The sequence below is a fragment of the Macaca mulatta genome, chromosome 4, assembly GCF_049350105.2.
Source record: "Macaca mulatta isolate MMU2019108-1 chromosome 4, T2T-MMU8v2.0, whole genome shotgun sequence".
Classification (NCBI taxonomy): Eukaryota; Metazoa; Chordata; class Mammalia; order Primates; family Cercopithecidae; genus Macaca; species Macaca mulatta.
Genome location: NC_133409.1, coordinates 139875893 through 139897181, shown reverse-complemented (window position 1 = coordinate 139897181; position 21289 = coordinate 139875893). Strand labels below are relative to the sequence as shown.

Sequence of the window (21289 nt, the reverse complement as noted above, 5' to 3'; positions counted from 1 at the left end):
GCCTCAAATCCTCCCCTATCCTTCAACTACCCTCCCACACCCTCCCTTCTCTCTAGGATCCCTGCTGCCCACTCAGCATGCACACAGGATTCGTGGGTTGAGAATCCCCCCGCACTCATTTGTTCTACCTGGGGATTCCTGGCTATTGGGCTATTACCAGCAGGGGCCCCTAACAAGACGATTAAGGCTAATTACAAAGAACCTAATTAACTGGATGAAACGGTGCTGGAACAGTATCCAGAGGAAAACTGTTCTGACCTTCGGTTGCTGGGAAACAGGCTCTGGACTGTGGTTAATTTGGGGACAATCTACAGTGAACCCGGGCAATTAAAAAGAGACATGGAGGGGTGAGAGAAAGTTTGGACACAGTATCTTTTAGAGGGACTTTCTTTCTTAAAACTTCCATTAATAATTTTTTTCTTCTCTTTTTTTTTTTGAGACAGGGTCTCACTCTGTCACCCAGGCTGGAGTGCAGTGGTGTGATCTCCGTTCACTAGAGCCTATGCCTCTCGGGTTCAGGTAACTCTCTTGCTCATCCACCCAAGTAGCTGGGATTACAGGCATGCACCACTATGCCCGGCTAATTTTTGTATTTTTAGTAGAGATGTGGGTTCACTATGTTTGCCAGGCTGGTCTCGAACTCCTGAACTTAAGTGATCTGCCTGCCCTAGCCTCCCAAAGTGCTGGGATTACAGGCATGAGCCACCATTCCTGGACCCATTGATAATGTTTTGTAGTTACACAAGACAGACATATTCATTGTAGAAAAAGGAGGACTGTTTTTACACCAGATTTTCATTTCCACACAGGGTTTTCAATAGCGGGTGAAGGTTGAGTAAGTTTTTGGGGGGTGCAAGGTGAAGAAGGCTGCTACCAAAGTTTTCTCTGTGGGTAAAAAGCGGGAAGCCTCAATCTGAATCCAGAATTTGAGCTTGTCCACTAGGCAATTTTTTTTTTTTTTTTTAAATTTAAACTAGTGCCATGTTAGGCAAGGTAAAAGAGTATTAACTCAGTCCTACCCTTGAGGGGACCACTGTCTAGCTACAGACATAGGCTAAGGATGCCTGGGAAATGAAATCACAGCTGTGCTTCTTGCAAATTACTCTTTTGAGCGTGTAATTCTGTCTCTTCATTTAACTGGAGCAGCTTCCAAGGCAGAAGAGACCAGTCCTCTCCAACAGAATGAGTAATTCCTCCAGGTCTCCTCTATCTCCACAACTCAGGTCAGGGTTTCAGGACTCAATAGGTGTTTGGGCTATGCTCAGGGCCAATAAATAGACTCTGTTGAACACTTGCCAAGAAGCCAGGGTCAGTTCTAACACCCCTCCACTCTTCACCCATCTGCAGTAATGACCAGTTCAATGAAAAAAGTCAAGCACGCTGCAATGCATCGAATCACAACCAGGCTTCCTCTCCACCCTGACTCCCCCATGCTTGGCCCTTCCCAACCCAAGTGCTAATTGGGAACCACTGCACACAACTGCTAACCACACATGGGTGGGAGGGTGCTGAGAGCAACAGAGGGCTGGACTGTGCATCGTGGTGGGGGTTGAGCGCCAGGAGCCACCGCAACAGAACCTTCCTCTGAGGATCCTGTACAGGGTTCATGTGGCCTTAGCAAGCAGCTTTGGGCGAATTGCCCACCACATCAGTCCTTCCCCTATAGCACATCTCTCCTGGGTGCCAGCACAAGTCACTTCTTCCTTTTCTTAATGAATGGCTTGGAATGGGTGGGAAAGGGAAGATAATGAGTAAAGTAAAGAAGTGATTTTCATAGGCCTGTGTCTTTGTCTTTCTCCCCAAACTTACAGCCTCCCTCCCTGACATGGACAGGCTCAGGCAGGCTTGGGAAACCTGAACTCCCTCTCCAGATAACTAGGAGCCTGGAGAGAAAATTTGGGGCTGGGACTCAGGATGGGTGACACTGGTCACAGCCACAGAGTCAGGAGCCAAAGGAGATCCAGAAGATAGGGTCCCAGCAAGGTGGCAATTAAGCCAACAGGCAGTCACTACTGGGGAGCAACCCAACAGGGCTCAGCACAAAGGCCAAAGCAGAATGTGGCCATAGAGATGGGATTTGCGGACACCTAGGAAGCAAATGAGGGGGTTCAGCAGTGGGGGAAGGAGGTGGTGGCTGGGGCATGTGATGGGGAAGACTCTGCTGCCTCCCCTGTGGCTTAGAAGGAAACTGTTAAGGAGATTGTTTTGGGTCAGACTTTAGAGACCAGTGACCTCTGCCCTTTTTGCTCATACTTCTAGAAAATTATCTGGGTCCCAGTCTATCATCACTTCCCAGAGAAGGCAAGTGACTGGCAAACATAGACGAGTACACTTCTCTTGGAGACATCAATCCTTCACAGCTTAGCTCTACCTCTTTTGCCTCCAAGGATTGAAATGATTGCAGAAAACAGCAGAGTCCTTCCTGGTCTGCCGGCTGGGGAAGGGGGCAAGGGACAGGCAAGGAATCAGCTAGAATCCCCTAATCTCAGGAGATCAATTAATTGTTGCAGAGTTTAGGGCCTTTTTGTTTCAAAGTTTTTGGTAACATTTTAGTGTTTTTATTTTGTTTTGACTGGGGTGTGTGGTGTTCCTAGTACACAGCTTTCTGACCTTTTTAATGTCATGATACACGTAAAATACTTGTTTGGTACACTTGGAAAAACCAGAGGAGAACTGTATCCCAGATGAAGCTGCTCACAGCTGGCGCTAACCAGCCCAGAGGCTCCGGTGACCCCAGCCACTCTGAGGGCTGAGGGCAGCAGCATCTCACAGCACATGGTTGGGAAACTCCTTTTAGCCAATCCACTGGCCCACCATCATGCAAAGAAGCTTGAGACAGGCTCCAGGAGGCTGGACAGCCTCTCAGGGTTCAATGGGCAGCAGATGATGCTGGAAATTGAGAGGACTGAACTGTTTCCATGGCAGATTAGGGAGAACTCCTAAATCTTTCTTTCTTTTTTTTTTTTTTTTTTTTTTGGAGACGGAGTCTGGCTCTGTGGCCCAGGCTGGAGTGCAGTGGCCGGATCTCAGCTCACTGCAAGCTCCGCCTCCTGGGTTCACGCCATTCTCCTGCCTCAGCCCCCCAAGTAGCTGGGACTACAGGCGCCCGCCATCTCGCCCGGCTAGTTTTTTGTTTTTTTTTTTTTTTTTTTTTTTTGAGACGGAGTCTCGCTCTGTCACCCAGGCTGGAGTGCAGTGGCCGGATCTCAGCTCACTGCAAGCTCCTCCTCTCGGGTTCACGCCATTCTCCTGCCTCAGCCTCCCGAGTAGCTGGGACTACAGGCACCCGCCACTTCGCCCGGCTAGTTTTTTGTATTTTTTAGTAGAGACGGGGTTTCACCGTATTAGCCAGGATGGTCTCGATCTCCTGACCTCATGATCCGCCCATCTCGGCCTCCCAAAGTGCTGGGATTACAGGCTTGAGCCACCGCGCCCGGACATTTTTTGTATTTTTTTTAGTAGAGACGGGGTTTCACCAAGTTAGCCAGGATGGTCTCGATCTCCTGACCTCGTGATCCGCCCGTCTCGGCCTCCCAAAGTGCTGGGATTACAGGCTTGAGCCACCGCGCCCGGCCGAGAACTCCTAAATCTTTCTACCCACACTTGGGACAGACACCAAGCAGGAAATGATGGAGACAACATTAAGAAGCTGGCTCCTTTAGGCCACTGGAGAAGCGATGAATTTCTTATTCCATACATCTACTCTGTACTGGCCTAGTTCCAGGAGTGACCTACAGGCAGACATCTTGGGCTTACTGTCCTCGGAAGAAGGGCTTTGAGGTCTACCTTGTGATGACAGGCAGGAAGGCTCGTTCATGAAAGAGGAGGAGCACAGTAGGTGAGGCAAATATTGGTGGAGAAAGCAAGCTAGTATTTGTACAGAAGCCCTCACTGGGCTGCCCGGACCAAAGACTGGAAAAGGTATAGCTAGGTCCCCAAGCCCACATATTTGGCACCTGCCTAGGCAGGGTCTGCCCAGAGCACCAAAGAAACCCTCAAGTGATTAAAAATCAAGAGGCACTGAAAATTCAGCCCCCTCCAAAATAAAGAACCAGTGTAGGTTCGTGGAGACCCTCAGAAGGAACAGTTAGTACATGGAAATGAAAATGTTGACCTCAGTGTCACTGGTCACTTCTTAGGCTCTCCAACCTATTTCCTTCACTCTTCACAATTCTCAGTCCATTTCAATCTTGAAGGTGTCTTCTACTTCCCTCTTTTTGTGGTATTGTCATTAATTCACATACAAAACCCTGCGTGTATGAAGTCTTTCCTGTCAGTGTGATCCATTATTTAATAATTGCCTCCTCCTCAGAGCCTCTAAGCTGTGCAACATGGGACTCTGTCCATGTCTGTCATAGTCACTGACGCATTTCAGTGTTTAGCAAGTCCCTTGTACACAGTAAGTGTTCAAAAAATAATTGTTGGATAAATGAGTAATAAATGCTATTAGGATGTGCCAGGCATTGGGCTACATATACCATCTCTAATCTCACAAAAACACTATGAGGGATGGAATACAAGTCTCATTTTACAGGTGAGAAAACCAAGGCTGCAGAAGACCACGGTACTTGGCCAAGGGGTACAGTAGAATCTGAACCCATGGCTACTGATTCCAAAATCAGGGGGCTGCTGATTGTACCTTCTGTGGCTCTCTCTGGTCTCATGCACTAGTCTCCTTGCCACATGTGCAGGCACTGGCCACTATCACCCAGGTCTTGGCACACCCACAAGGGGCAGGAACTTATGCCAACAGACAAAATGCCAACAGTGCCAAAGCAACAGACATAGCTCTGCCTTAGGAGGCCTTGAGATCACAAGTGTGATTAGGACAGAACCGGTGTTATCCATTACCAAAAAGTGACACAACCAAACATGCAAGCAACCCACTGTCAGGAGGCAACAGGGCACAGGGCTCCTGGCAACCTACCGGCATAGTGGTAATTTGCTAAAGGATGACATTTTAACCTGACCGGCTTCCGCAGCAGCAGCATTTCCAGAGCAACCTGCAGACCCGGGGGAGAGAAAAGTCAAGAGTCAGTAATAGGTCTGTGTGTCTTACGGAGACCAGCCACTCAAAGGGGAAATGGAGTTAGCACTGTGGAGGCCAGGGGTGGGGGCACTGGAAGGAAACCCAGAGGGAGACTACCCTAACTAGGGTTTCATGTCTGTTCAGCAGCCAGTAAGACTCTCATTCTAACACCCTCCCCATCCAGGCCTGAAGCCAGTTGTTCATGTCACAGGAAAACAGAAAGACCTGACTCTTCCTTGGTAAAATCCCACCAGCCCCAGAGATGGGTGGGGCCTCCTCTGACTGGAGGCTGAGTCTTTGGGCAAGGGTTCCGAGGAAATGAGTGGGTGATCTGTAACTGTTTTACAGAAAAATCATGTTTCATTACAGCTGAACATAAACAGCTGCATCAGTAACAACTGTACTATGCACACACCATCCGTCCAGAGAGCCTAGCTAAATAAACTGTTTCAAATCAGCCTTCTTCAGCCTTAGTAGCTTTTTAAAAGATGCCACAGGCAGAGTTGAACAGCAGATAGGTTCCGGGCAGAGCAGGGCCTAGAATCTTGCTACTCCAAGTGTGGTCCATAGAACAGGAGTACCTCCCTCACCTGGGAGCTAGTCAGAAAGGCAGAGCTGGGCCCTACTCCCAAGCCTCTGAATCAGAATCTGTATTTTTAACAAGATTCCCCAGGTGCTGTATACGCACATTAAAAGTTTGAGAAGTGCTGTTCTGCCACACTGATCTGAAAGTCTTAAGGACGGTTCTCCAGCATTCTAGGAAATACTTGAAGGGTATCATAGTATTGGGACATTTACTTTCACATTTTCATAAAATCAAAATGCAGGAAGCTAGATCTACTACCATGTATTTATATAAAGGGGAAACAGAGGTTAGTGATTGAGTGATCTGGTCAGAAGTCCAGGTTGAGGCTGGGTGCGGTGGCCCATGCCTGTAATCCCAGCACTTTGGGAGGCCAAGGTGGGAGGATCACCTGAGGTCAGGAGTTCGAGACCAGCCTGGCCAACATGATGAAACCCCATCTCTACTGAAAATACAAAAACTAACCAGGCATGGTGGCATGCACCAGTAATCCCAGCTACTAGCAAGGCTGAGGAAGAATCGCTTGAACCCGGGAGGCAGAGGTTGTGGTGAGCTGAGATCGTGCCACTGCACTCCAGCCTGGGTGTTAGAGCGAGACTCCACCTTTAAAAAAAGGCCGGGCGCAGTGGCTCACACCTGTAATCCCAGCACTCTGGGAGGCCAAGGTGGGTGGATCACCTGAGGTCAGAAGTTCGAGACCAGACTCAACGTGGAGAAACCCCCGTCTCTACTAAAAATACAAAATTAGTCGGGCGTGGTGGTGCATGCCTGTAATCCCAGCTACTCGGGAGGCTGAGGCAGGAGAATTGCTTGAACCTGGGAGGTGGAGGTTGTGGTGAGCTGAGATCGTGCCATTGCACTCCAGCCTGGGCAACAAGAGTGAAACTCTGTCTCAAAAAAAAAAAAAAAAAAGGAAGTCCAGGTTGAGCAGGTCAACCATTAGCTCTGATTTTAGGAAGACAGCACTAAGGCCTGGGTTTGGGAACATCTGCAGAACTGTGTTAAAAGTGGAAGAATGGAACCAGTTGGTGAACAGTAAACACTTCATTTTGGTTAGATGAGAAAAGAGTTCTATAAACATCAAACTTTGGCTGATTTCCATAGTAGGGAAGAATAATCAGCAGAGTATGATAGGCTATTTTAGACCAACTTCTGTTTCAGTAAAGCCTTCTACCTCCATCACTGGAGAGACTCAGTTTTCTGAAGTGAAATACAAGACGAGGAAAAGAAATTCTAATGTCCTAGGACAGATATACCCACAGTTCTAACTTTAGGAACAGATGTGGAAACAGAAGTCCAGTTGGAGATTTTTTTCTATAGGCTTTAACATCCTGACTTACTCACTGAGGGAAGGAATAGGGAGGCATGCTGATTGGTCATCACACGCTGACTGGCCATTACAAATTGGTTGTATGGTACATGAGACAATATTGAAACTTGAGAAAATATTCTTCAGGAATTTGTAAAGCCTCTTTTTCATGGTTCCTTACCATTACATCACCTTTGGCCTCAAACAGAGAGTGCAAAGCAAATTCAGAATTGGTCCCTCCACCTGGCAATGCACTGGAACAGCACAAATGCAGAAGATTCTCCACTGTTGGGAATAAGGAGAAGCCAGTGCATCAGAGAGAGCTAAGTGTAATGGAAAACACACCAATCCCAGAGCCAGTGATCCCAGTGAGAGAATCAAACCTCTCCCACCCAGCTCTTCCCATAGGCCAATACCTCTTTGCTGGAGGTCATGGTTTTCTAGTTCTGGCCAGGGCTTCCATACCAGTGTGGCCTTGTGTGTGTCCTGGGCCAGGGCAGAGATATCTTGGAGTTCAGGGATTTCTGCTTGGAATCTCAAGCCAATGTTGATGCGTCTTTAAATGACAAGAAGAAAAACAACAATGTGGTCTTCAAGTTGATGGCTCAGGCCAAGGGCAACTGTCAGGAACTTGAAAAAGAAGGAAACTAGTTCTTTCTACAAGAATGCAGGGGCATTTCCTCAGAGTGTGACCCTAAGATTCCACACACGGCTTTTTTGCTGGGATAAGGAACAGCTTTAAGATTAGGGAGAAATATTTTAGGAGCAAGAAGGCAGTTGGCCTGGGGCTTTTACGGCTCCCCGTAACTGGGAGAGGGAGGGTGATTAATTCCAAGAGAACAGTTTCCCAGAGCATGGCCAATGGTGCCATTTAACCACACAAAAAAGGGGACAAATACAAAGCATTCATTTCATTTTTTTGTCTCTTTCAGATCACTTTCACAGACATTATCCCATCCGAACCTCACAGAGATCTGCGACGTAAGCAAGCTGTAATAATTACTCCCATTTGACGAGTCCACTAAAGCCTAGAAAGGTTAACTGGATCAAGATCAAATTACAAAATGGTGTTGGAACTCAGGTGTTCTGATTCCTGACTCAATCTACTCATCACTCTACCACCTGGCCTCTTTTCTGTGCCTATTCATGAAGATAACCACCTTTGCCTCTCCTAATACCACCCACTGCCTATGCAAAATTAAAGTACTTAACAAGCCCATTTGGAGGATGGGCCAAGAATGGATGGGGAGGGGGAAGTGAGGACATTCAGAAGGTGCCTCTTAAAGAATGAGGGAGATGCCTGTATCACTGGGGATGAGAAAGCACTGCCTGTGGAGCCAGACATAGGGACGCTAGGCTCTCTGAATACAGGGCTTCATGCTTTGACCATGTATCTAGTCTTTGGCAAAGGCCTTAAAATACTGGCACCATTGTGTAGGGAAACAACAGTACTCAAGAAATAACCACAATCCTACAATTTCTACAACTGCTCTCTCAGTGTAATCCTCTGACTACAAAAGTATTAACTACACTTCTCAAGAAGCTGAAGCTTCTGTTCGAAAGAGTAATTGACTTTTCCTTACGGTTCAACATCTACAGTCTGCTCTCCAGGCCCTGGGGTGACCGTCACGTTGCTGCCATCGATGCTGTCTAAAACACAAAAATCAGAGGTCAACAGGGAAGGAAAGTTGAAAAAGACTAAAGCAAATGAGCAGTTACCTAACCAGCCATAACAGAGCTCCTCTCCTACCCAACTCCTGCCAGAGTTACCCCTGACAGTTTCCAGGGAGCTGGGTGGAGTATGGTGCTAAATAACTTACGATTACCCATTGCTCACACAGGGTGAGGAGAAGCCAGCTGTCCCACAATGGTCTGCTAAGCGGTACGATTTCTATGCAATTATTCTTTCTTCAGAAAGAGAGTCTATCCTCTCTATGCTTGATTTTCATAAAGCATGCTAAAATGTCAAGGCTTGATCTTGCATGTAATACCTAATCTTATTTGTACATCTACTGAGTACATTTTCTTTCTTTTTTTTTTTTTTGAGATGTCTGGCTTCTTTGCCCAGGCAGGAGTGCCGTGGCGCGATATTGGCTCACTGCAGCCTCTGCTTCTCAGGTTCAAGAGATTCTCCTGCCTTAGCCTCCTGAGTAGCTGGAACTACAGGTGCCTGCCACCACATCCCGTTTTTTTTTTTTTTTTTTTTGAGACGGAGTTTTGCTCTCCTCCCCCAGGCTAGAGCGCAGTAGCTTGATCTCGGCTCACTGCAACCTCTGCCTCCCAGGTTTAAGCGATTCTCCTGCCTCAGCTTCCCAAGTAGCTGGGATTACAGGCGCGCGCCACCATTCCTGGCTAATTTTTATATTTTTAGTAGAGACGGGGTTTCACCATGTTGGCTAGGCTGGTGTCCAACTCCCGCCTCAAGTGATCCACCCGCTTTGGCCTCCAAAAGCACTGGGATCACAGGCGTGAATCACCGCGCCCGGCCTCATTTTTTTCTCTCTTGCACGATCATTGCTGGCAGTCTTAGAAAGTGGGTGAACATTTCAACTGTTTCCTTATCCCAGAGACTGTAGTGATCAGTTTATGCATCTGTCTCCCAATTAGACTGCGATTCCCTTGAGGATAAGGGCTATGTATTCCAAGTCTTTCTTAACACCCAGCAGTGTGTGCTACATACAGTCAATACTCCGCAAAAGTCTGTGGGATAAATGGGAAAGCTAAAGAAAACGAGGTCTCCCAGGACTCTACCCAGCACCCAGAGCCCAGGAGGACGCTAAAGGGGTGACTCACTGGAGCGACACAGCAGCACCCGTGGCGTGGGCGTCAGGGGCGTCAGGGGCAGCTGCGGGTGGGCGCCAGGGCCGTGGCCGGAGATGACATTGCTGAAGAGCCCTGAGCCCTGGCGCACCGGGCTCAGCATGGGTGGGGGCGTGTAAGGGGGCAGCTCGTGGGTGGGGTCCAGGAGCAGGTGATCCCCGAGGACGCGCGGGGAGCGCAGCTGGCTCTGGTACAGGGTGGCGCCCGAGTAGGAGGCGGCGGGGTTCGGGTTGTAGGAGGGCGGCGGCGGGATGAAGAGTGGTTCCGGCCGGTGCCGGAACTTTTTCTTCTCCTGCACGGTCTTGAGGGGCTCCTCGGCTTTGGGCACGCTGGGCTGATGCTTCCTGGGGATTTCCTAAAACGGGAACAACGATCTGATTCGAATACTTCAGCTTGCCCCGCAGGCCATTTCCCCAGGTTCAGGGAAGAGGGCCTTCTACCGTCTAAGCAGAGAGCCCTTCTGCTTGACCACCGCCCCCCCCCACGCCCCCACACTGACCACATCCATTTCAGGGAAAGCGAGTTCTGGTTGCTAGACTCAGGAGAAAACTAAGGTTTTGGAAGAAATCCCCAATTTCTGAAAGAGCTGGGGGTGGTAGGAATAGTGGGTGGGCAAGAAATAATAAATTCAAATTCTTTATTGCTTATTACTACATTCCCATCTGTTTGAATGGAATCCAGCTGAGTGGGCTCTTTAATTCCCCCACTGCTCCCCAGGGACGGACATCAGGAACAGATACCACATGTTCCGAGAAGGGGACTGAATAATCTCTTCAGGGAAGCTGGGACCGAGACCTGTGAGGCAGGAAGTGGGGGTTCAAGCCTAGCCAAGGTTCCCAAGGCCAGCGACCCACACCGGGCTCTCCTGGGTCACTTTCAGCACGGGGGAGCGCCCTCGATGACCTCTAAGGGCCCTTCCATGTGCTCACCTAAAAACGGATCTGGTTAACCTCCCCCGTCACCACCCTCACTATTGCTCCCAGAACTCGTAGCTTATTTGTAGCAAACTCTTCTCTGAGGTTGGCTTCCTGTCAGGAGAGTTAGTTTATTTTAATGGCAGCGGAACCAAGCATAGTCTGGAAGGAGGATCTGCCACATGGATACATATATACTAATAAGTAAACATAGGCACGTAAACAGATGAGCAGGGCATGCCAAAGCCAAACAGAAACAGACTCGGGTTGTGTGGTAGCATCAGCCCAGAAAAGTCGAGAGCTGGGTGTGGCTGCAGAGGCGGTGTGGTTGGGAGGGGCCACGGGGATACCTGAGGGAAGGTTCTGGGCAGTCTTGGGTGCCCTCTCAGGCCCTGCAGGCCAGGGACCAGTCACAGCTGCAGGTCCTGGAGACTCCTGAGCCCAGGGTGGCGCCTGGGTAGGAAGCAGCAGGGGGTGATGGGAAGGGCTGACCACGGTCATGTGACCTGCCCCATGGGCTCCTCTGCTCTGGACTCCTCTCTCTCCAGAGCTTCAGGCTCTGCCCCCTTACGTTTCTCCCTCAGCTTCTCTGCCTTCCATGGTGCCATCCTGGCCTCTAGGAGGGGAGTCTAGGGAGGCAGAGAGTGGGGAAAGGAGGAGCGGGCAGAGGGTCCCAGGCTCCCGGCTCCAGAGTGAGGTTCCTAACCCCCGTCCCCACCCCGGCTCACCCCCAGGGGGCCCTCCTTAGGCCAGCGCGCTCAACTGCCTCCTCTCTCCACCAGAGGGCTCCTCAGCGCCTGAGGCTGAGGCGAGAGAGGGGCTGGGGAGAATGGGGGAAGGAGACTTGTGCCCCTCACAAGGGGAGCAGCCCGAAGATACACCCTGTTCCCGGGTAACAGATAAAGTCATCCAAGAACATGCAGACCTCATACGATCTCAACACGGCACTGCAATCCAGACCTCTGATCACAGGGCCAGAGGTCCCTTTTGGGCTCCTTCTCCTCCAGCTTCTTGTCCTGTTACTCCAGCTCTAAACCTGGATTTTCCAATCCTCCAGGCAAGGCTCTGAGCCACTGGGCCAGAGAAGCCACCCAGGATGTCAAGTCTGGTTGTCAATTGAGAGGAAGCACTTACAGTGTTCCATTTCACCAAGCTATTTGGACACTTTGGGGGTGAGGCCAACAACTGAAAACTTTAAAAAGCTGCCCACAGAGAAGGCTGAGAACCACTGATGAGTCCAACCCCACCAAGGTCAGGGGAGTAAACTGAGGCTCTGAGTGGGGGCAGGTCCCAGCTGTCTTCATCCCAGCTGGCTAGGAGCCAAGCTGAGATGGGCACTCGGGGCTCCTTCCTGGATGTTTTAATTGCTTTACATCAAGTGCCAGGGCCTTGTTCACATGTATTCAGTCTCACCTACATGCTTCCACTTCAGCCTATCGCCCCCACCAACAAGGTCTCTCTCACCCTTCCATTAAGCCAAGGTCATCCCTTCCTTCAAAACCCTGCTCAGAACTCTAATGATGATCTCCTGAGCAAACTCCCTTGCCCCTCCCCAGTCCCTAATGACTTTGGCTACCCTGGTGTGTTCTCATCCAGTCACACCTGAGGCATCCATTTCTTGTCTGCCCCTGTCTTTCTCTTACCATCTTGAATGGGTAGGTGGGTGGGGTGTGTGCCTGGGACTCTGACTCCCATGTGACTATGAACCCTTAATTCAGAGTTCCCCAAGGGAACTGTTTCCCCAAGGAGACACTGTTTCTCCCACCAAATCAGGAACTTCCCTGGGCAAAGAAGGAGCTTGGATGTGTCATTTCATCTCTGCCTGTTGCTGACCCCCAAGCCCTGACAGCTTATGAGAATCTTCCCCTCAGTTCTCCATCAGTTTCTTTTCTTTTGAGGACTTGGTGTTACATAGATAACCATAAAGGCTTTTTTCTGGACTTTTCTAGTTCTTTTCATTATCTTCTCTCCCTCTATCCTGGCCCAGCCTACCCTTATGCCTCCTGGATTCTCAGCAGCTGCCTATTCCTAAGGACAAATATGACCCAACATACCACTTTGTGGGGAGGGGGTAGGTTTGATATTCCCAACCACACAGGTCACAAATTCCCTAGGGGCCGAGAGAGAGACAGAGAGAGAGAGAGACAGACAGACAGAGAGACAAACCCTTCCCAGAGCCAAGTTAAGCTGTTTGAGTGAAGCACTTAGAATTAGAGAAAGGACAACAGTGAGTGAGAAAAACAAATCTCTTTGCTTTCCTGAGATTAGGCTCTCAGTGGAACTACTTTGGGAACTTTAACGAATTAGGTTTTCCAGGGTATTTAAGCAGACAAAATATTAAGCATCTGGTAAGGCTGATTGTCAGAATGGATGCCAGGGCTATTGCCTGGAAGCCTGCTGCGACAGTGTTTACCTCTTTGGTTGTGGATTTGGGAGATCTGGAGATCCTGGGGAAGGGGCCAGGGCCTGGGGCAACAGCTGCTTACTTTCTGGGATAGAGTACTTCCATATTTCAATAATGGCTATGATTGTCCCAGTGATTCCCAGCTGAATGATCATCTCTGTTTAAACCTGGGAACACTTTCGGGTCTCTCAGAATCTAACCCAGGCCATTAGTCTGGCATTTAATGGGCAGCAGGCAGTGTGAACAAGGATGGGGTTCCCAATGTGGCCATGGGGGTTCAGCCCTGAGAGACCAAGCCATGTCTGAGCTCAGGTCAGTGACTCTGGAAGGGCTGCCCCATCTCCAAGAAAGCAAAGGGAAGTCCCCACCCAGGCAGGTGGGGCAGAGCAGCAACTCACAGCAGGCGTGCGGGGGACAGCCCCTTGGGGTGAGTGTGGGGGAGAGAGGGTCATCCTCACGAGCACAGGCATCTCGTCGTCCGACATCGAGCTGGCTGGCTTGTCTCTGGCGGAGGGGGCGGCAACGGTGCTGTTGGTGAACCCCTGAGAGCTGGGCTTGGGCGGGAGAAGCTTGACAGGGACAGACACGGGCATGACCATAGGCGTGAGGCTTTCTGCCTCGGGAGGGAGCTGTGGCGGCGGCGGAGGCGGAGGCGGAGGCGGCAGTGGCGGCTGGGGCTGAGGCGGCAGGACCTTCTCTCCTTCCTCCTACACAGACAATAAAGGCTTTGATCCTGGGCTGAGAGCAGCTCTCACAAGGGGGATGCACTTTGCTTTTCCTGAAAGGCTCCAGGACATCAGGTATGGGTGATAGAGAACCACTGCAGGGTGATTTCCTTCCTGCAATCCTGAGTCCCTTGGCTGGAGTGATGCCAGCTGATGGTAGAGGCAGCCATGGACTCCATTTTCTACAGTTAAAAAATCTTGACCATGCATTACTTGTATATTAAACTATTTTTTAAAAATTGTGTCAGCTTTTAAAGAAAAGGACATGGACTTGTAATCAGTCCAAAAAAAGGTATGATCTTGTGTAGGAGTTTCTAATTCTATGGGCCTTAGTTTACTCATTTGTCAAAATGGAAATAGGCATTCCATCCTATATTTTATTCAGGTCAGGAAACCACACTGGAGATACAAAACATGTACTTTTAACAAGTAAAGACAAAAGCTTTTTTAAAAAACATAATCTGGCATGGCCAGGAGATGGAGTGATCTGGGTAATCAAAAATTCTGGTCAACAGAGATTTAATCCCATAGATTTAAATTCAGAGTAACAATATTAAAAGAATTCTGAGAAAACTTTTTGATTTTAATCTAACTCTAAAATTTGTGGATAGTTTACTATCTGGATATCCTACCTGGATAATCCAGAGGGTATTTAAGGATCTTTGGATGTTGAGCCAAACACCACTGCATCAGTAAACAGAAAATTCTGGCTGAGAGCCTGATGATTATATTAGCTTTCTCTCGCCATTGACCATTAATCTGGAAGGCCCCAGTGGGCCTGGTCTTGGGTGTGTCAAGCAGCAGAAGTTTAAAAATAATATTGCATTTACATGTGTTCCTTTGCTGTCTTCTCCAGGAGGCAGAGAGAGGCTGGGATGACCTAAAAGGCTTTCTAGAGCCTCTGTTTTTGACCCTTACTCATCATAAAGCTGGGGAAGTGGGGCTGCTTGACCTGGCTGGCTCCCAGCGTCAAAGCCTAAGCATTCCTGTCAAGGGAGGACTGTGCCTCGCCAGGTCCCGCATGGGGCTCACATCACTCTCTGTCTGATGGCAGCAAAGCAAAGCAAGCAGCACACGGCCTAGAAAGGACCGGGAACTGACTCCTGCTAACCTGTTTGAGGTTGGGGGAGGCCCTCATTCCCCCGTGGGACCGCATGTGGCCGTTCAGGGCAGGCAGGTTCTTGAACTCCTTCAGGCAGATGGAGCATGTCAGCTTGTTCTTGGCATCAAACTGCTCCCCAAACACTCCTTTGGGTTGGCCACTGCTCAAGGGTAGAGCCAAATGGAGAGGACACATATGTTGAGGAAGGCGAAACAGTGACTTGCCACAAGACCTCATACCCACCACAAACCCATATCATTCATCCAATGATCCCATTGTCCATGGCACCACTTGTATCAGCCCAATGCCCTTTAGAGAACAAAGTCCAATTTACAGATAAAAAGCTGAGGCTCAGAATGGGAAAAGTCCTTCTCAAACTCATGCAAGAATTGAACAAAACGTCCTTCTTCACGTCAGGACTTCTGGCAATGGATCTTGACTTGGGAACAATAGCTTATTACCCTTCAAGGGTCGGCCTGAGCCCAGCTCTTCCAAAAGCCTCCCCGCTTACAGACACTTGTGCAAGTTCCTGGGGCAGCCTCTGTATTGCACACTTTAGCAGTTTATCAGGTTTGGCTAAATCTTTATTGACCATGCCCATGAGATGAGGAAGCCAGTCTGTACTGTTCACTGCTGCATTCTCAAAGCCTAGCTCTATGCTTGGCACACAGTAGATACTCAATAAATACTGAATGAATGCACAGTGGACAGAACATGGGCTTTGCAGTCAATCCCAGCACTGTTACTTGATGTGTAACCTTAAGCTCTTTGAGCCTCAGTTTTCTTATTTGTAAAGTAACAATCATACTAGCTAACAATTATTGAGTGCTTACTGAGTATAGGCACATCATCATCATACCCACTCTCACGGGTTACTTTACTACACACAATGCCTAGTGCTTAGCACATAGTATGCACTCAAACACAGCAGCTGCTATTATTATTTCTACGCACTTCTTTGAGGAATGACATGGAATTTAGAAATGAATCATGAGAGACACCCCAGAAAATCCTCCCAGTCTCCCAAAATACCAACAAGGCTCCACTCATCCTACCTTGACTCAGGGGACCCTGGCTGGGCTCTCCCATCAGGTAGGTGCATCTAATTTTGAGCCAAACAGGACACCGAAAAAAAGAAGAGAAAAAAACGTGTTCTGAAGGGAGAAGTCCTCGAGCAGTGGGAACATCAGGTACTCTTCCAGGACTCTTTCTGCCGTCTGCCTTGTGCTGACCCCATTCATGTCCACTCATGCCCTCGCTCTTCTGCATTTGACATCTGTCCCTGAATTGCTCCTTGACTTGGGACCACCGCCCCCACTCCTGGAGCTGCTGCCAGCCACAACAAGCCCACCAAGACGCAACCCCCCACCGTGTTCTTTCCTGTTCTCCCAGGGCACCCACTCTGTGCACAGATAGGCTCCATTCCCATAAAGGACACAGAAGAGAGTTGGAAGACACAGCACTATGCCAGGAGACCTCCTGATGGAATTCCTCCCCCCTTTTTTTTTTGAGACAGGGTCTTGCTCTGTCACCCAGGCTGTAGTGCAGTAGCATGATCATGGCTCACTGCAGCCTCTACCACCTGGGCTTAAGCAATCCTCCTGCCTCAGCCTCCCAAGTAGCTGGGACTACAGGTGTGCGCCACAACACCCAGCTAAATTTTTGATTTTTTGTAGAGGCAAGGTCTTGCTCTGTTGCTTAGGCTGGTCTTGAACTCCTGGGCTCAAGCGATCCTCCTGTATTGGCCTTCCAAAGTGCTTGGATTATAGGTGTGAGCCACCATACCTGGCCCTGGAATTCTTCTTAAAAAGCCTTAGCCAAATCATCTAAATCATCTCATTCCTATATTTACAAAGGCTCTCAGTTACTACTGTTTCTGAGCCCCAGACAAAGCAAACTCAAGGGGAAGTTCATCTCTGGCCTTCAACCTCCATCAGAACCTTCTCTCTACCCAACCAGTTCCCATTTGGGGTCGCCTTCTCCTCAGACACGGCTGTCATCCGACTGCAGCACTTGGAATAAGCCACGGCATGAAAAGTGCCCAGCACATAGTAGGCTGTTTTCTGGTCAAATACTTTTGGGAACTAATCAAGGGTTAATCATGGTGCATAGGCTGAACCGGCCTGCAGACATGTTTGTTTGGCTAGACTGTTTTTTAAAAATCCTTAATGAGAATGCTATGGGATGGGGTATCTGCTCTCTAGTCCCCAGTCACCACCACTCCCTAAGGTCTCATACCAGACAGTTTTGCTTATTTACTTTCCCAGCCTGGATCATGTGGGCAGCTAAGGTTTTCATCTCCGCAATCACACATGGTGTGTGGGAGACTCACAATGCATTACCATATTAAAGACCACAAAAAGTCCTGCAGTACAGCAACCTGTTTCACTTTGGGAGGCTATAGCAGGAGGATCGTCTGAGGCCAGGAGTTCAAGAGCAGTCTGGGCAACATAGGGAGACCTGTCTCTACAAAACAAAACCAAACCAAAGAAAGTACCCAGGCATGGTGGCATGCACCTGTAGTCCTAGCTATGTGGGAGGGTGAAGTGGGAGGATCATTTGAGCCCAGGAGTTCAAGGCTGCAGTGAGCTATGATTGCATCACTGCACTCCAGCCTGGGTGACAGAGCAAGACCCTGTCTCTAAAAAGAAAAACGGGCCAGGCACAGTGGCTCACGCCTGTAATCCCAGCACTTTGAGAGGGTGAGGCAGGCGCATCACGAGGTCAGGAGTTCGAGACCAGCCTGACCAACATGGTGAAACCCTGTCTCCACTAAAAATACAAAAACTTACCAGGTGTGGTGGTGCGCACCTGGAATTCCAGCTACTTGGGAGGCTGAGGCAGGAGAATCACTTGAACCCAGGAGGCGGAGGTTGCAGTGAGCCAAGATTGTGCCATTGCACTCCAACCTGGGCGACAGGGCGAGACTCCGTCTCAAAAAAAAAAAAAAAAAAAAAAAAGAACCCCCTAGTTTATCCAGAGAACCCACTGTTTCCCCAGCAATATCCATTAAACACTGTGGAACGACTGTTCTGAGCAATATACTTTGAGAAATGCTGTCATAACGTGGTCTCCCTCCCAAACGGGGACCAATGTCACAGAGCATATCCTGAGCACACAGATCCAAGGGAACTGAGACACCACCACTGTGTGGTCCCCTGGCACCCTACTCAAGGTCTTGACCATTACGTGAATCATTTAGGGCATGATATGGTACTCTGGCCATCTCCTTAGTAGATTATAAGCTCCATGGCCAAAGGACTTAACAGAGATTGATTTTGTATTCCAAGTGCTTGGCACAGACAGTGTGTGACACATGTAGGTTAATGTTTGGGGAATGAATAAAGAACAAAAGGGTTGAGGAGGCTTGGAGAGAGGATTGAGCACTGCAGACTCAGCCCTGGCTGACCCTGTAGCACACTGGGTATAGAGAGAAACTTCCAGTGGGAGAATACCTGGGGCCACATGGCACTAGGAGATAGCTGCTGATGCTGAGGCCCCATGTTGTTGAGGTGGATCCCACTGGGGGATAGGAGGGGGCGATGGGGGAGGGCGCTGCCGACCCGGGTCAGATCCGAGCTCGCTGGGTCTCCCATTCCTGCGTCAGGAGGCCCCAAGTCCCCATGGGAGCTCAGCATGGCCTGGGCCTGTCTGTCGCTAGAGTAGGTCTTCAGCTGACTGTCCTCACGCTGCTGGTGCTGAGGCAGGTGGCTCTGCTGGTAGAGGGGGTGGCTGTAGGGCTGCTGGGGCTCCTGGTAGTAGTACTGGGACATGGAGCCCAGGGGAATCAGCTGGACAGTGTGTGTCTGCTCTGGGGTATACTGGTGAGGGTCCCTGTGATAAGAAGGGGGCTGCAGGTGCATCTGTTGCTGCTGCTGCTCTTGCAAGTGCTGCATCATGGGTTGGGGCTGATAATACTGAGGTATCTGCATTGAACCCTGCCGCTGCTGCAGCTGTAGCTGCTGCTGCTGCGGCGGCGGTGGCGGCGGCTGTGGTTGTGATGGGCGAATTTGTTGCGGCTGCGTCTGTATTTCTTGCATGGAGATACGCTGTTGCCCGGCTTGCTGCTGTTGCTGCGGTGGGTAATACTGGTGCTGCTGCATCTGTTGCATGTGCTGTGACAGCATCTGTGGGGCCTGCAGTGGCTGTCCTCCCTGCACTGGCACCTGAGCCAGTGGCTGCTGGTAGTCATAATACAGGTGCCCTTGGGTAGGGTGCTGCCCGACCTGAAGGGCTGGTTTGGACAGCCCACCAGTGAAACCAGGGTGAGGCTGCTGGGACACCTGCTGGTAGCGGGAAGGGATAGCCGGTGCTGGGGGCTCCATGGGCTTCTGAGACAGCAGCTGGCGGAGGGCACTGTCAGGGGCTCCATCCATCACTGCTGACTGAGTGTGCAGCACCTGGGCCATATTGTTGACCTGAATTCGCAGGTTTTGGTTGGCAAACACCTGGGTGAAAGAGTCCAGCTTGTGTAAGACACCGCTGGTAAGCTTCTGGGTCCGGATCTCGCTGGCCTGGGAGTAGGTATATTGGTAGCCATCAGTGGGCTCAGCCTGGGCCGGTGCCCCCCACATCATGTTTGAGTTGGCCAGGTTTCCACGTAGCTGGACATGGTTTCCAGGCCCTGCATGACTTCCCCACCCTCCCTGCCTCGAGGTATCCATTTGGCCAAGGTTTTTGGAGCCAACAGGCAAGCCCAGACCATCCCGCGTTTCTTGAGGGAAGTGGGGGGAGATGGGCGAGGCCTGAGGGGCATCCATTCCGCCCCCTGTTACTGCATTCCCATAGTTGTGGTTCAGCCCGCCGTGAACGCCAAGTGGTGGCTGTTGGTAGAAAAGGTTCTCACTACCGTGGGCCACGTGGTTGGTCTTGTACAGTTGCTGGTCACCCATGCTGTCTGCCTTGGTTGTGAACGTCCAGCCACAAAACCATAAAAAAGGTAAATAAAACAAACCCAAAAGGACTGAAACCCTGAGAAGCTGAGAGAAAGTGTCGGCACTACTCCACGGCTGACATGTCTGTGAACGTGGCTGGAGCCAGGTGTTCCTGTCGGCCTGTACCACTCATGTGCAGGGCGGGGGGTTTCACATCCTCTCCCTGGCTGAGGTACGGACCACACAGCACTGCGGTGAGGAGACGGCGCTCACACCTGCAAGGCAAGAGGCAAAACACAGGAAAGGATTTATTTGGATGTTTTGTGATGAGCAATTGATATCTACCATGACCAGTGATAAAAATAAATATATAATCCCAGCTACCTGGGAGGCTGAGACTTGAGGTTCGTTTGAGACCAGCCTGGGCAACATAGGGAGATCCCGTCTCAAAAATGTTTTTAGGTTAGCTGGGTGTGGTGGCATGCGCCTGTAGTCCCAGCTGCTCAGGAGGCTGAGGAAGGAGGATCACTTGGGACCAGAAGTTTAAGGCTGCACTGAGTTACGACTGCACCACTGCACTGTAGCTTAGATGACAGAGTGAAACCCTATCTCTAAAATATATACATACATATACATGTATATATATGTATTCATATATATATATATATGAAACAGGAGACTCAATTAGAAATAGCCAGTGTCATGCACTGCACTCCACACCCTTTTCACTGAGTCTGCAGATCTTAATTCTCACATGAGATGCAAACTCTTACTTTCGAGCCATTGTTCAATGGCTCAGTAGTTCATTGATTTGTTAATTCATTGTTTTGTTCATTGATTAATTCATCCATTCTTCTGAGACCCTGCTATTGAAAGCCCAACACTATTCTAGGACCTGTGGGAAATATAAAGAGGTTTAAGATATGCATTAATCAAGTTATCTGTTCAACACATATTTATCAGACACCTATTAACTGTTAAGGCACAATGCTGAGAAATGACTAAGACATAGGCCTGCTCTCAAGCATGTAGTCAGAAAAGGTGATGAGTTGCATGAATAATTACAAAGGGGAAAAAGATACATGTAATCAAAAGGTAAAAATAAGAGAAGCAGGGTGTGATGGCATGCACCTGTACCCCCACCTATGAGGTGAGGATTGCTTGAGCTAACGAGTTCAAGACTAGCCTGGGCAACATAGTAAGCAAGACCTCATCTCTTTTTTTTTTTTGAGATGGAGTCTCGCTCTGTCACCCAAGCTGGAGGGCAATGGTGCGATCTTGGCTCACTGCAACCTCCGCCTCCTGAGTTCAAGCGATTCTCCTGCCTCAGCCTCCCGAGTTGCTGGGACTACAGGTGCCTGCCACCACACCCAACTATTTTTTGTATTTTTAGTAGAGACGGGGTTTCACCATGTTGGCCAGGATGGTCTCGATCTCCTGACCTCATGATCCGCCTGTCTCTACCACAAATACAAAAATTATCTGGGCATGGTGGCAGGCACTTGTAATCCCAGCTACTTGGGAGGCTG

The 21289-nt window shown here is 49.6% G+C and overlaps 1 protein-coding gene across 50 annotated transcripts in view; it reads right to left on the bottom strand.

The window, feature by feature from the left end:
- Nucleotides 1–21289, bottom strand: part of TRERF1 (transcriptional regulating factor 1) — a 227489-nt gene that overhangs the window by 24101 nt on the left and 182099 nt on the right. For 20 of the 50 annotated variants that reach the window (XM_077999928.1, XM_077999938.1, XM_077999942.1 and 17 more), the window contains 9 exons: nucleotides 18342–20035; nucleotides 15942–15988; nucleotides 14896–15046; nucleotides 13518–13766; nucleotides 9715–10096; nucleotides 8505–8571; nucleotides 7338–7477; nucleotides 7103–7206; nucleotides 4928–5003 (listed from right to left, as the gene is read on the bottom strand). In XM_077999928.1, the coding sequence (XP_077856054.1) occupies nucleotides 4928–5003; nucleotides 7103–7206; nucleotides 7338–7477; nucleotides 8505–8571; nucleotides 9715–10096; nucleotides 13518–13766; nucleotides 14896–15046; nucleotides 15942–15988; nucleotides 18342–19778 (2653 nt within the window). In that variant the 5' untranslated portion in view covers nucleotides 19779–20035. Of the gene's footprint in view, nucleotides 1–4927; nucleotides 5004–7102; nucleotides 7207–7337; nucleotides 7478–8504; nucleotides 8572–9714; nucleotides 10097–13457; nucleotides 13767–14895; nucleotides 15047–15941; nucleotides 15989–18341; nucleotides 20036–21289 lie in introns of all 50 variants that reach the window. The other 30 variants (XM_077999953.1, XM_077999962.1, XM_028847572.2 and 27 more) reach the window with 4 other exon arrangements.